The sequence below is a fragment of the Tachypleus tridentatus genome, chromosome 3 (genome assembly GCF_004210375.1).
Source record: "Tachypleus tridentatus isolate NWPU-2018 chromosome 3, ASM421037v1, whole genome shotgun sequence".
Classification (NCBI taxonomy): Eukaryota; Metazoa; Arthropoda; class Merostomata; order Xiphosura; family Limulidae; genus Tachypleus; species Tachypleus tridentatus.
In genome coordinates, this window is record NC_134827.1 from 91819600 (window position 1) to 91836045 (window position 16446).

At 29.9% G+C, this 16446-nt stretch overlaps 1 protein-coding gene across 3 annotated transcripts in view; it reads right to left on the reverse strand.

Annotated features, from left to right (window-relative positions):
- Nucleotides 1-444: 444 nt before the first annotated feature.
- The window catches only part of Set2 (SET domain containing 2), a 136726-nt gene continuing 120724 nt past the window's right edge, over nucleotides 445-16446 (reverse strand). For all 3 annotated transcript variants that reach the window (XM_076495673.1, XM_076495675.1, XM_076495674.1), the window contains exons 18-20: nucleotides 15780-15864; nucleotides 7063-7251; nucleotides 445-2924 (exon numbers count right to left, since the gene is read on the reverse strand). In XM_076495673.1, coding sequence (XP_076351788.1) covers nucleotides 2754-2924; nucleotides 7063-7251; nucleotides 15780-15864 — 445 coding nt within the window. In that variant the 3' untranslated portion in view covers nucleotides 445-2753. The remainder of the gene's footprint in view (nucleotides 2925-7062; nucleotides 7252-15779; nucleotides 15865-16446) is intronic.

Genomic DNA, 16446 nt, shown 5'->3' on the forward strand with positions numbered 1-16446 from the left:
GGGCCAGTCAATCCCACTATTCGTTGGTAGAAGAGTATCCCAAGAGTTGGTGGTGATGAATAGCTGCCTTCCCTCTAGTTTTACACTGCTAAATTAGGGGTGGCTAGCGCAGATAGCCGTCGAGTAGCTTTGTGCAAAATTAAAAAAAAAAGCAAGCATGAAATCTTTGAAATAAACTAGAAACATATAGGAAACAAAAACAAAACTACCACTCAAAGTAAGATGCAAAATTAATTAATTATTTATGATTCATTACTATTCATTTATGGAAGTTTAAGCTCAAGTTTAATTATGTCTATATATCATGTTTTTCTTGCACAATATTTATATACTATTTTTGTTAAAGAAATTATTCTCTGAATAAATTAACATACACCAATAAATTCAGATAAATATTAAAACTAAGAAAGATTAAAGCTGTCAATAAATATAATAACAAACAACAACACATTCCAAAAGATGTTTTATTTACATATCAGTGCACATCAAACAATTTACCTCTGGATAGCAGTTCATCATCATTTACATAGTCCCTTTAACATTATAGGAAATTAGAAAAAAAAATTAAATGTACAATAAAATCTGGGAAGAAAAAGAGATACAAGGAATCAGTAAACAAAGGACTTTTTTTTTTAAATATCTATGGACATATTTTCCTTTTTTTTTCTTTTTGTAGAGACTACACAAATGAATACCTTATCTTACCAAACTAACAAACACAAAGTGAAATAATATTGGACTTTCCATATCACATCAAAATTGTTTAAAATGAAGTTTGTCATTGCTTCAACAACAGCCAGAATGAATCACTTTCAGCATCACCCAAGTAATTAAATACATTTTATTTTCCTCACATAACTTCACAATCCAGCCATAAATCTAGCTTTTGTAAATTAAATGAGTTGCAGTGTGTGCTAAGAATATCAGATAAAACATATCCCTTTGTAACATAATAATATAAAAATTATAGTATTCATAACTAACAGGTTATAAGGGACATTTCTCATTTCCTAATGAAAAATATCAGTTAAAATATATACAAGAGGATGTTTCCATAGAACTTACTAACAATCACCAGTACTACACTTACAAAGCCACTTATTTCAATGTGAAAATATTTCACGTGACAAAAGTCAGTTACTGTACAAGTATTTTATTCTCTGCAAACATATTTATGTATTGACTCAATGCCGTTTACAGCACCTAACGTGCCAAATTTGGCAACTTGAGAAAGTGGAACCTTATGAGCAATGATAAGTGTTATTTTGCTCCTACAAACTGCTGATATAACCTAATGAGACTTCAATGAAAACAATACATGGTGTGAAAATTGTGACTAAGAACTTAGAAAATCTCAGTCATACGTGTTACCCACAGATTCTTATTCATAGAACACCCACAAACAAAATCTAATTAGTTTGTGAAAATGTTAGTACATTTAGTTTCTAAAACCATTGTTCTAGTCAAGGGAAAATAAAAATCAAACAATAAATAAACAGAAAACTGAATGAAATTAAGATGTTACCAAAAGAGATAAACATATTAAGGAATGTAGAAAGCCTTCTCTATCAGTACTGGTGTCTTAAAATATCCAGGAAACAACTTCTTGTTAACTTCAGTAAAATTTAAGTCTCATGACACACTATTTTTAGTAGTCCTTGAAATTTAAATTTTTTTATAAGTTCACAGCTTTATGTACTTATTTCAAAGTACTTCTGAAGTGCTCCTTTCTTTCAAACAGTTAAGTAATTTGTATAATATTATAATAACCACAAAATCTACTACATAAAGTGAACAGAAGTATATATCCTCTTTATACAGTCACAAAATTGAGTTATTGTGAGAAAGCCTTAAACATTATTTATTTATGCTGAATTATAATTTCTCAAAATCTGAATGTAGAATTTTGAGTAAACATACAAAATTATCTCCCCTGAAAAAAAAGTGGACAATATGATATTTAAGGACAGATAAAAACATATACAAAAACATTACATTCTCATCAAGATTTTATGCAACACATAAACAGTTTATATAATAAAACAATCTTTTTGTTTTAAATTTTTAGATATTTAATGTAGTCTAAATTCAGTCTTAGTAAATTCTAAAGGAAAAGCCACAAACAATTTAAATTTTAACCTCATAAAGTACTGTATTTGTATGTGTTTAATGATTTTAATGAGACATTTGAGTTCAATTTTAAATATCATAACGAACACAGTTTTTTCATAACGAAAATTTGTACACGCTGAACACAGTACAAAAAATGTCACTTCAAGTACAAACACCATTTTTCGATCAGTTGAAAACCTCTTCAAGACACAAGTTGTTTTAAAAAGACACAGATAACAAAATAATTATGACAACAATGGAAATATTAGTTATTCACATCCACACATTCTTCCTGTATTATCTTTTACACATACTTTGATCTTTTTAAAAATAGTATGTGTATTAATTTACACATGCCAAATATTGACAGCCACACAAAACATTTATTAACAAGCAATAGAAATCAATTGTAACAAAACTTTGCTGTATATTTTACCTCACACTACAAATCTATGATAAACAAGTTATAATACAAAATGATGTATTTTATTTCTGACTTGAACAACTAATAGAATATGGTCTATTTCCTTGCAACTGTAGTTAGGTTATGGATGGAGGACCAACACATCACTATCTATCACAATAAGGCTTTGTAAACCTGAGCTTTCTTTCGGCAGTGACCATGACCTTGATGACTAATACTACAAATCTTTAGGGGAGGCAGAAAACTTGTCTTTTGTATACACTGGTCCATATTTTGACATATATTTAAAGATGAAGTCTTTGGTTTTATGTTTCACACTTTCATTACATTCAAGATCTTCCACATTTTTGCAGTGTTTCAGCTCCTTGGCCATGACAAAGTGTGTTAGCTGAGAAGAATAACATTACTTAAATAAATAAAAGCAACAGAAGTAGTACATGAAATTAAAGTATATTTTTGTGTTTCTATGTAAACAAAACATGAATTTTAAATCAGTTCTTATACAGGATGTTTGAAAAGTCACTGTGCACTTATATATTCATTAACAGACATGTTTCAGTATAGAATACAGGAGGTAAATATGAATAACAATTATAAACAATGTTGAAAGGGGCCCCTGTTGGCATCAATACAGGCCTGGATCCTTCTTATTTTGTTTCTAATCACTGCTATCTGTTGCTGGCTTGAAATAGACTGAATAAAATGTGATTACAAAACTGCACAGTGACTTTCCGAACACCCTGTATGCTACCTTCAAAATTCTAAAAAGTTAACACAAAGTTAAAATTACAGTTACAAAATCATACAAAACTACATGATTTGTTTGTTGCTAAATGCACTGCACTGAGTGGCTATATTCCACTTTAAGTTGTGAAATTACTTGTCATAATATGATAGCAGAGAAATTTCCTTTAGAGATATACATTTCCTTAATGGAGAAAGAATTCATACAGAAGCAGTCATGGAATAATAAAGTACATGTTGGTTTTTTTATCTTGATATAAAGATGTGATTGTGGGAGCGAAGTCTAATAAAAACTAGAAACTTCAGTACTGCAGAATACCACTACAGTATGGAAAATATTACCTGGAAAAAAATATATCTTTTCTGTTAACTCTGATTTTAAATGAAGAGCAAGAAAAAACTATTATGACAAAGACATTAGCATTTCTAGTGGTCACTTGGATAGCTAGTAAAGTGTGATGAAAAAAATATGATAAAATAGTAAGAGATTCAACCTATCAACAATGATGTCATGGAAATATTTACAGCCTTATGAAAAAAAATTGTCTGTAAATTTTGATAATGAATAAAACCACAATAGAAGAATCAAAACATAATATTACTGATTCGTGGAATGAACACTGTTCTAGAAAAAAACCCAAGATTAAAAATAAGAAACAAAAAAGTTTTAAAATGAAAAGTAATCACTGAATGATTTGTTTATAAAGTAATAAGCAAGAAGACTAAGTCAAATATATTAGCTCAATCAAAATAAGCTGTATTTATATTAGTGGATATTATGCATTTATTGATTACTGTGTAATCATAGTAATATAGGAAATGGGATGTTAATAAGACTTGCACACCTTTACACCTATACTAAAACTAAAATTCCACCACCAAATATATTAGAATCAAAATAAGCTATATATTAGTGGATATTATGCATATTGACATCTGAATATAGAAAATGGGATGTTAATAAGACTTGCACACCTTTACACCTATACTAAAACTAAAATTCCACCACCCAGAAGTATAACTAACATCTGAATACGCAAAACATTTACTGGATCAGATACAACTTTGTACAGAGCAACATCACATTTATTTATTTTCTCTAACTTTCATAAGTACTTTGTACAATTCTTGTTGCAATGATTGCACTGTAAAGAACCCAATAAAATCTATCCCACTGTGTTCATGGAGCCAAAATTTGAATAGATGCTCCAGGAAATGTAAACTTAGCAACTTTTTGGATCAGCCCAGACTTTTTATAAAGTCTCAACATAAACATTTTATAATACTTTAAACAATTGTTGTTTAAACTTATCAACAAGCTGATAAATCTACCACATTGTGTTTTCAAAATGAGGAGAGTTCTGGGAATCACACAGCATGAACTTATTTGATATTGACAATGTTAAACTGAGTAATGAGTGGAAATACATTGCTTTATATATGCAGCAGGTTTATAAGTCAGCTGATAACTAGAATAAGCATGGAAAATAAGTGTCAAATGACTAGAAGAAACTCACAGGAATTTTACTGAAAAAGACAGACAACACTATTCATTTTGTTAACCTAGTTTCTAGGTCAGCTCTCAACAACAAAGTGTAAAAACGTTAGAAGTGCACTCTGACCACAAGTCTTTTGAAGCTTTGTGGTCAATACTATACATTTTATTTTGCACTTTGCAATCTTTATTTTTATAATACTTTCATTTCCTGTTTTACAACTTGGAGAATCAATTATAACATTAAGAGTAAAGGAAATGACAGGTAAAATATAAAGCTTTACTGAATGTAGTATATGATATTTAATTATGAGGTTTTTAATCTTTCACTTCTTGGTGACAAGAAACCCACTTGACTACATGCACACACCTAGACCAACAGCAATCTAACAACAAGCCCTAAGATACAACAAACTACAAAACCTTGTATTGCTGCATATCATATCTTCCTGACATCAGCAAAAAATTACCAACATTTGGAAAACATTTATAACAAAACACAACATTCCAGTAAACACCAAACTTATTCAAAACCAGGTACAAAACTAAAGTTAATAGAATGTAAAAACTACACTGATAAACACAACACCAACATTATTTATAAAATACAATGTAACAACTGCTATGACTTCTATATTGGAGAAATAAGCAGAAAAATAGAAACCAAATTCAAAGAACATAAAAAACACCACACATTTTGGAACACTGCAAGTCAAATAAATAGAACATAACCATAGAAAACACCCAGATACTAAGTAGGGAAACAAATATAAACAAATGCAAAATCAAAGAAGCCTGACTTATACAGCAACAAAACCAAAATTAAACCAATATAAAGAAACACCTTTATACCGATACTAATTAATAATCTAACATCCACCTGCAACACCCCCTACAATCCTGTACCTGTTTATACTCTTGTCCCTAAGATGTGTCCATTAACTGTCTCATTCAAACTCTCTCTTTCTTAACCTAAAGATGACCTAGGAAGGTTGAAACATTGTTCTCTCCTTATCAATAAAAGTGTTAATACCAATACCAACCATTCTGAGCTGTATAATCTTTCATTTATTTTCTTATTTTTATAAAATTAGCTAAAATGTAAAAACAACCAATAAACTTATTATGCAAGATGGTGATAAAAAAAAACTTCATGAAGTATATTAACAAGCAGCTTATACATTATGCTATTCGATACAGTGACATGTTTAGCAAGTGCACTGTGTAACTTTTCACTTGTTTAGGGGTATTTCTAGTCAGATACAGTTCAAATGTTAATAAAACAAAATATATAAATAGAAGTATACTGTTTGTGTTTACAATTACAATTTACAGTCACTAAAAAAGATAGGGTAATTCAGATTTATTTCATAAATTTTTACAGCTACAAGGTCAGTCAAATCAAGTACTACCATATACAGTTAGGGTAGAGAAAACAGCATATAATGTATAAAATTGTACTGAAAAAAAACATCAACATGAAAATCAATTTGCATTTGGACTAGTAAAAAAAAGGCTTGACATAATCATGAATATTTTTTTTACAGTTTATTAAATTACTTCACTAAAAAGATCTGAATTTTGTATGTTTAAGACTTGTAATGTTTACTGAAAGTTCATCAAATTTTATGAAGATATACATATTATACTAAAAGTTAGTACTATCAAAACTATAACAATTTAAACAAGTATAAAACAGTCACATGGTTGGTCAACTGGACCCAAACCCTTGTGGAAAGAGATAAAATGTAATAAATGAAACTTTCACTACAGCAATGAAAATTACATTCCCACACACTCATGTCACGTAACCTAATTATTATTCATATGAGGTAGTCAGAATATCTCAAAGAAAAGCAAGTTCAGTAAATGAGTTTTCATTGATAAATATTAAAGGCTAGTGGTAAAAACTGGATTATGTAGGTGAATTTGCCCTGAAGTCTTTAAAGAATCATTGAGAAACAGACAGTAAATATCACACTATAAGATAAATCTTTGTAACTCAGAAAATAAAGACCTAATTTCTCTCAACTTGTAATACTGGACACCACATTCTGGCTAAAAAACTGAGCTAGAAAGTTATATGCTCCAAGTAATATAAATAACTATGCACATATAACTGACTCATAATTTTTGAATAACAAAAGCAAGAGACTAAATTCAAGAATAATTTAAATTGCAAATAATGAGAAATAAGTAAACAGAGATAAGGACTTACTGAAAATATCTTGAAGGAACACAATTAACTGGTTTTTAAATATTCTGAATTGAAATTTAAATATTTTACCTTCCTAGCAAGGTGCTTAAAGTCTTCTGTACTGACTATTCTACCAAGTGTACAGTCAGGTTTCCGATAAGGGTTGAGGCACTGTACGATGAAAGAAGAGATTTTTGTACGGAAGAGTTCCTTCAATTTTTTTGCTACTTCACTGGAAGTATCAGCTGCTGCTTGGGTAGCAAATTTCTTCTTAGTTGTCTAGATAATGAGAAAAAACATAAGGTACAGAAAATGTAATAATGAAGGTACAAATAATTAAATAAGAACAGTAAGAATAAAACAATTGCATGCAATTATGAAAACATCAATACATGGGTTTTGTCCTTCATAAGCAATAACAATATGTAATTATTAAAATATCAGTAAATGGGGTTTGTCCTTGAGAAGCAGCAAATGCATGTAACTTAATAAGCAAATATCTGTAAACAAGTTTTATTTTTGAGAAGAAACAACAGCATATGATAACCAAAGAACCAACAAATATAATCTGAAAGGTGTACAACAGAATTGGAAACATTTGCACTGATTAATTCATTATTAATTGCATAATACACAAATATCTGACAATGGCATTTAAATGCTTTATATAAAAAAATCAATTACGTTATACACAATATTCACATACTAACTTCGTGCCTAAAGAAACTAACTAACAAGATAAAGAGCCACCACTTCCTGACTTTTTCTCTGAATGATAAACATGTCCTCCTTATATTATGAAGATCCAAGTTTTAAAAACTGCTTAGAATTGACTGAATTCACTTAAATCCTTCAACAGACGTTATTGAAGAAAAACCTTTTAGTTTTATGCGAAGTTTAAATCCAATAATGAGCATCAAAAGTTTAGGTTACGTTTGTGTGAAGGAATGAGCCCTAACTTCTCCAACAACTTTATGAGTGATATTGAAAATCTTTATTGAGAAAACCAACACAATGAACGCACGATGTCTTTATAAAGGGTTTTGTCTAACCTGAGCTGCATCAGTTATTACTCAGTCAAGACTTTTCAAAGCATACAGGACCAGCAGAAAAATGACAGCATCAGAAAATCAAATAAATAACATTATCACTTTCAGAATATAAAATTTTCTTTATTTGGGGTAAACAAACAAAAAATCATAATTACTGAAAGTGCTTGTATTTACTTCCGAATTCCCATGCATTAAGTTCTGTGCAGTGAGAACATCTATTTTCATAAAAGCGATAAAAATGCATGCACACATTAAAACTACCATACAGTGAAACTGATATGCAATCTAAAAAAATTAATAAAAATCAGAAGGTAAAAAAACAAATTGATAACAGTGAAGAATCTATAATCTCTAAGTGAAGAGCATGTCACTCATTTAACTTAACCAAATTTCTTCTGAAACTACTACTGTCTTTAAGACTTGTAAGATCATCAAATAATACTCATTTTCTATGATGAACATAATAAAAAACATTATAAAATCTCCAAAATATAAGTTGCAAAACCATCTATCTCAGAGTAAAAATGTAACAGAGTACAAAATAGATACACCCACACAACCATTTGTGAAAAATGGATCAAGCCAAAACTTAATAAACCTTTCCACTGGCCAAATACTGAACCAATGTCACTGTCTTATCAGAAACATAACCTAATGACATCAGGTGTAAATCTAAAGCACACAGAAGTGGGAAAAGTAAAACCAACTTCAATTTTTATCTCAGCCAATCCCTGAGCTTTAATTTTGATTCTGGTAACTGTAATCCTCTAAAGTGAAGTTTTTATATTTTATTTGTCTTAATATACATATATTGGAAAAAATTTAATAAATCAGTTAATTTCAACATCTTAAAAAAAAAAGAGACTACTTAACAGTATGCACTTGACCTAAATGATTCAATTAAATTTTACTCAACTAGGTTAAAATAGCAAAGAAAACAACTGCTAGTGACAAATAAAATAATAGAAGAAACTATAATGTGGAATGGGCAAAATGTCTTCATTAAAGGAGTGCTCATCAGACATAATGTGTATTGCCAATCCTCAAACAAGAAATTAAATGAGAGGTAAAAACAGTTTGAAAAGAGAAGTAGATATGGATGATCAAACTCATATTTCATAATCTACCATCCACTATCTGCAGCTAGTTGTAAATAAATTGTCAGTTCTGATCACATACAGTTACTAAGAACAGACAAATGGAAGTGATAAGTAAAGCATTCATACAATTAATCAAAAATTAAACTTTCAACAAAGCTGTTCAAGGACTTTCCAAGAAGAAACAATATATATTTTCTATGACTTAAAAACATCATAATGTTTCTGTATTATTTTCTTGGCACTTGCATATTATGTTAAACTAATAGATAAATGACAAACAATTATAAAACAGATACATCACTAAAACAATTTATTAATGAAGGCCAATCTACGGCCTCTACCACATTTTCGTGTTTTGATGTTTACCATGTCAACATCAGGAGTGAAGTTGCAAGTGTTACATATTATAATTAAGCTTTGATGAGTCTACAATTTATTATGTTACATATGTTATATTTTACAATTTCAAATAAATGGAAACTGAAATATGAATTTAGATGTTAATTAAATGTTAATATATATCAAACTTATGATATTTGCCAACAAGACTGATACACACCACTCTCTCCCCAAAATAAATATACTTCAATGTACAAATAACAATACAATCCATAATAATGGTCATAATAAATAGTTATTACAAACAATGGTTTATATACAAGAGCTTCACAAAACCACAAACAATGGTGAGTCCTCCATCTGGTCAGGAACCAAACCTTTCATCAACATTCATGAAAAACAAATTAATTCCATGTTGATATTGTTACACTTTGCTAAAGTTAGCTAGCTGTCTCTTCTTGACTGGTCTCACACTGCTTACAAGCTGACTTTTTACTGATAAAGATACTTAACATCCTAGTAGAAATACTAATGTCCAAAGTTTCATATTTATTTTTCTTCTCAATTAGGTTCATGTGACCTGTATGTCGGTTTATTTATGCATAACTCCCAAAGAAGCTTCCAACACATTCTTATGTACATATTCACTGGAATATCGACTCTATTTAATAATTCATGATCTTTTTAATCTTTATAATTTGTAAAAATTTGTTAATTGTCTAATATCCTTTGGTAGAATGTATATCTGCTTTTTCTTCTGGTATGTTTTTTATACATGTTTTGCTAAAGTTAAACTTTCAGTCCTTTCATTTCTTACACATTCTTTATGTTTGCTGCAAAACAACATTTAAATCATTTGTTTGTTAAATACAAATACTTTTACATTCATATTTAATTTCATAAAGTCCAGCTTTTTACATCAACTGTATGCTATCTATAGCATTATCTAAAATTTATGTTATCACTTGCATTGGTTTAGGTAGAATAAAATATTTGTCTTTAAAACACTGAATAACCCATTAGCTAAAACTAGAGCACATGGAAAAACTGAACATTCCTTTTAATTTTATCATAACTTGTATATAAGGTAGTACTCTGATCAATTTGTGAATTTCTTAACTGTTCTATTTACAATATATAGATTCAATCCCATTTGCACTTCTATGTATGTCCTTATTAATCATAGATTTTTTAAGTTTTCTTGTTCTGTAAACATCTTTAACCTGTTGACTGCCAAGTTTTTCAGCTGCTACAATAAAACTCTAACGCTTCTTCATTTTGTAACCTTTTTTTGTGATGCCATTTTGGATCAAAAGTGAAACAATTTGTAAGTAGGTCAAATGCATGTATGGTGCTGACATTTAGCATGGAAGTTAGGTATTATTGAGCATGAATTAACTCGTCCGTGGCACTGTGTTACCAATCGGCTTGGACGAGTTATCTCATCTACAGCACCGAACAGGTTAAAACATCTATAAACATAAGTGTAAATATGCAGACATTCTCTGTATTTCAATATACCATGATTCATAGCATGATGGCACAAGAACAGAAACAGTTTCTGGTAAATAGGGGTTTCTAAATTCTCTTGTTCATTAGTTTTTACCAATACATCTAAAAAGGTTAAACTATTATTTTTCTCAGTTTCATGGGTAAATTATAAAGATGGTTCTGTGCTATTCAAATAAGAAACAAATTCTTTTAATGCTTTATTAATGTATCTCCACACCAAGAATATGATGCTGACACATTTTATACAAATATGAGGTTTACATTTTGCACTGTAAAACCAAAGTCATTAAGGTAATCAAATATGGACTTGCATATATGGAGTGGAAGTAAAAACACAACAGCAAGAATCAGGAAATGAATAACAAAGTGAAGTAAAGAAACATACACAGAAATTACAAATAGATTCAAGACAGCATGGGGTATAAGACTAGACAAAGAAATGTGGTGGGAAAAAACTGGCAAAATTGATTCAAACACTAAATAACCTGCCTAAATCTGAAAAAAAAGACATCTTTACAAATGAGTGCTAAATCAAGAAGTGAACAGCAACTGAACAATCAGTACAGAGAGTGTCAGCTGCAGTACGAAGTAGTGTCACACTCCTATTAGTTGAAGGTTGTTGCATGTTCATTTGCATAATAAAACACAGCAGTAGCATGAGTTCAGGTGAGAGATTCATGGATTCAAGCAAACATTTGTGCATATAAAGTGCAGAACAAAATTAGGAAAAGCTAATATATGATAGAAGGTAATTTATTATATCTAAAAGTAAGCACTGCATCTCCTTTTTGGTATTTAGGTCTTTCAACTATCTTAACTACTGACCCCTATCATCATCATCCTGAAAGCTGCAGTTATGATAACTTGAAAATCGATACTAATGCTGTAGGCAATCTCCAAATAGATAGGCTATTATTTTAACTTTCTCACTCTTGTCTCACTTATCATAAACAGTAAGATAGATGTTCATTCTTTGGTAACTGTGACAAAACAATATGGCACTGTATTCTTAATGCCCTTACCTACAAGTGCAAGACACATTTATTTGTGATATATGATTTTAGCTTGACAGTGTTAAAACTTTCCCACACCATATGGTTCACACAGCTCTTAGTTGGACAGGTTGAGATGTCTAAAGATGACACAAACACCAGTACAGCCAGGACTGAATTTCTTCATACTTTTGACATGTACTAAAGCCATACCCAGAGAACTCAGGTTCTAATTTTTATTCTCTTCTGCACTGTGATAAAATATATTTTGATGTATAGTTGCCTTACCCATTCACTGATGCACAAAACCAAAACAGGTCACAGCAAATCCATGCATTCATGCACATGCTGTGGTTTATCTGCATATGGAGGAGAACTATGCATCATATTTAGCTTGAGATAAACTTCACATACAAACTTCAGTAAGTTCATTGTCATGATTAATATTCTATATTATCATCAAAATCTATTTATTAATTAGTTTTTAAATTATTAGGTATTACTCGGCACCTAGCTTTTATCTTATGTTTCAGCTACTAATCTGTTGCTGTCTTTTGTCAAGACCTGAGAAATGATCAAATACACCCAACACCATAACAAATTTAAGACAAAAACTAATTAGTAAGCTATATCTTTAAATTAAAAAAGTAACTAATTAATAATTTGACTAAAATGATCATATAAGCTAACAACTATGAAAGCAATTGATATCTGATCACCTTAGACTTATTAAAGCACTTTCAGTAAGCTTGAAGAAGAAAGGAATTATTATTACTTAATGTAAACTCTTATCTCAATATACAGAAAGTGTTCATCCATCAGTGTAGTTTGACTTCAGAGACTTCTTAAGCACAAGCCTGACAATTTAGATAACCAGTAGGACCAAACTGTTGGACTGCAAGTGGGTACAGCAAAATGTGCATCATTATTACACCTATTACTTTACTAAAATCTGCAAACAACTGGCTGGTTCAGGTGAATCTTTATAAAAATCTCTGAATTGTAGCATTCATTGTTCACCTAATTTATCCATTTAATAAGTTGAGTTGTGAACTGATCAATCTTGGAAATGACACTTCTTTTTAGTGGTGACTCTGATATTTCATTGACCTCATTTCTCTTGGCAACAGCAACCATGGTCACTTGTTTCTTGTTAGCACATACTAATTTCTTATTAATCTTCAGGAGAGAAAAAGCAATATCAAGAGCTATTTCCTTTTAAATAAAATCGAAAACTCTGTGATGGAGTTAAATTTGTATCTAATTTTATTTCTTTGAAATTTACACAATACATTGTATACACCATATCTCAACATCCTAAAGTAAATACAGGTAGAATAAACAATACTTTTATTGATGTTGGCAGTATTTAGTTTTTGGATCATGCAAAATCCAAATTACCTCCTGCCTCAGGACTCATGGAACCACTAGATTTATGTTTAGGTGGTTAACAGTAATGGTTAACACATCATCTCACATTAGTTGCTTCTACAAGTGTTGCAAGCTTTCTGTTTCCACACTGCATTCATCAATATTCAAGTGCTCTGAAATGAAAGGTCTTGGTACAAGAGTGGACTATCGGATTATCAACTACTGCTTCATCTTCTACAGCCCTTCCACCTCAAATGAAGTACGGACAAACTTATCTGATTTCAACTCCAAAATAAACATTCTGGACATCTCCAAATATGTAATTGAAGAACTTAGTCTTATGTAAAACTTAAATCAACAAATGCTGAACAATAATAACAAAAGACTTAGCCAAAAGAAAAGACAATCGTGCAAATGAATTATCTTAAAATAAATAAAACATTTACAGACAAACAACAGCATGTGATTCAGATGAAATAGTCTTCTCAACTTCTGGTCAGTTTCTTTGTTTCACTTGAAAACAGCAACTGCAATTTGTTTTAGACTGTGACTGAAATTCACTCTGAACTATATTTTAGTTCAAGTTCTGTAATACTTCTCAAACAGCCTCACATACACATCAGATGAGGTGGCATTACTATTAAATAAGGGCAAAGACACTTTTCCCACGTGTCCCTATTTCTGAATCTGCCAAGTATGAATAACAGTTTCAACAACAAGATATCTGGTATAATAACCACACACAATGGGAGACACATCTGCCATAACATTTCCCATGCATGTTTATCTAAGGGCAGGGTTAAATAACATTCACAACTGGGAACATCGTATGTTGAGTATCTCAGTACAGGTAACTTGTTATGATGGTTTTGAAACATTAATATTATTACAGAATTCATTATACAATTAAGCTTTTCATAATGAAGTTGCTTTCCTTTTACATAAGAAACAGCTAGAAGAAATGGCTGTGAAACCTAAAGAACATATATTGTTGAACAAATATTTATTCTTTATAAGATTTCAAAGGTTTGCATTTGTAAATATCATAAAATGTGTGATGCTGAAAGTTAAGTAAATGGCATGCATTGCAGGATAAGATCTGACTACAAGATAAAAAGAAAGGTAAAAATAATGTTGCACAGTGCAACTGATTATACATCTTTCATAATTAATCAATCTGGGTTAAAATTAACCAAGATAATGAAACTAACATTATCCAATAAAATGGAAGTAATGCAAAATTTGTTTCTCACAAACATTCTTGGCTTTAAACAGGTTTTATAGTTGAGAACAATAATATATCTCTATCAATGCTTATGTTCTTTGTTCAAGATAATGTAAAAAACATGTAACAAGCCTGTTACTACTAACTTTCTACATTATCAGTTCATTACCACGAATTTTGAAAGCAATGCTGCTTTTCTGTTTGTGTCACGCTTAAAGTAATTCCATATAGTTTCATTTTGGAGCATTCTTAATTAACTGATTTTATATGCCTAAAATCAGATTAATTTACTAACACCTTTGTGATGAATGTATATATTATCACATAGTTTTTAATGACTATTTAACCATGTATTATTACAAATATCACTGTGAATCATACACTAGCAATACTTTAAGTTTAATATAGTTTTTTAAACTTTTCAATACTATAGGTTTCTTTTTTAATAAAAGGTGTAGATGAAATTTGTGTACAAAAAATTTACAGATACTGTATAAATCAAAAAATGTTGGTGAAGCTTAAAAACATTGTAAAGAAAATGATTACATATTATTAAACAAGATCTAAAAACTGATTTTGGAAACACAAAAAGAGATATAAGGTTAACTGGAACTTGTAATGATGCTTTAAATAAATTAGATAATTTATTATCATACAATACACAGATTTATTTTAATACGGTTACCTGCAGATAAGATTTACATTACATTTTCTAAGTTTTGACACAAATAAAAGAGAAAGTTTCTTAGTTATAAATTATGCAGAGGAAGTTAGTGTTCAAGATATACACCCAAAATATAATTGTGATAATGTCTAATTTATATAAAAGATTATGTGCTTAGCTAATGAAATAAATCTGAACAAACTATAAGATATTGTATCAAAATTTACAAGAAAAAATAAAGTAGATTTGAAAATGCTGCATTAGGTTATGAAAGTGCATTGAACTGAAATGAAGTTTCAATTACTCCATATCTTGGATGATAGCACGACATGTAAACATGTTGTAGAGCAGAATTTAACTGAATAAACCGAGGAAGGCAGCTGATGATCCATATACTAAAATATATAATCATAATAAAAAAAATACTGTAGTATTAATATCAGCAGTGAAAAATATATTTCAATTCCAATATGTCACACACAATTTACTCTAGACTGTGTATAAAACATTTTTTAATATTAACATAAAATCAAAACTGAATAAATGTCTTACCTTCAATGGTTCATCTCCTGTTGAGGAGCTTAACTCTAAATCATCTTCCATTTGATCCCATGTTGGAGGATCCCACTGGGTTTGTCTAAAGGATAAAAACATTTAATTTCTCTCTGACTACTTGCAGATATTAAACTATTTGAAAATAATCTTTGTTCCTTGAAATAATACTAATAAAATGTTTAATAATACAAAGAAAAGGAAGCAACAATATGCTATGTGATACATATAAATATCTCATGAGCAGCAATTCTAACAATTAATATTTTGTAAGTAAATCAGTTAATCAAAATATTGCCATTGCATACATTTGTTATGAAGCACAAAGCTACATGTGTGGGATGCATTATGATTTCAGGGTCTTGGCTTTGATTCCAACCATCATTAAACTTGTTTGTCCTGTGTTTGTTACTGCAAAGCTACCAACACTATCTGCTACCAGTGACCAATTTTTGAACTACAGACTAGAGGAATGGCAACTGGCTGGAAATACCTATCATCAGCTTACTGGATACTTAAATATTAAATGAAGTGTAAATTTACTATTTTTTTTTACATTAAGTTTTTAATTTATAATCATGTAATTGCATTCTGTAATGCAATATAAACAGACTCTAGTATAGGGGAAGGACCCAGACTCCTGCATCCTGTTTTGTTCTAGAAATTA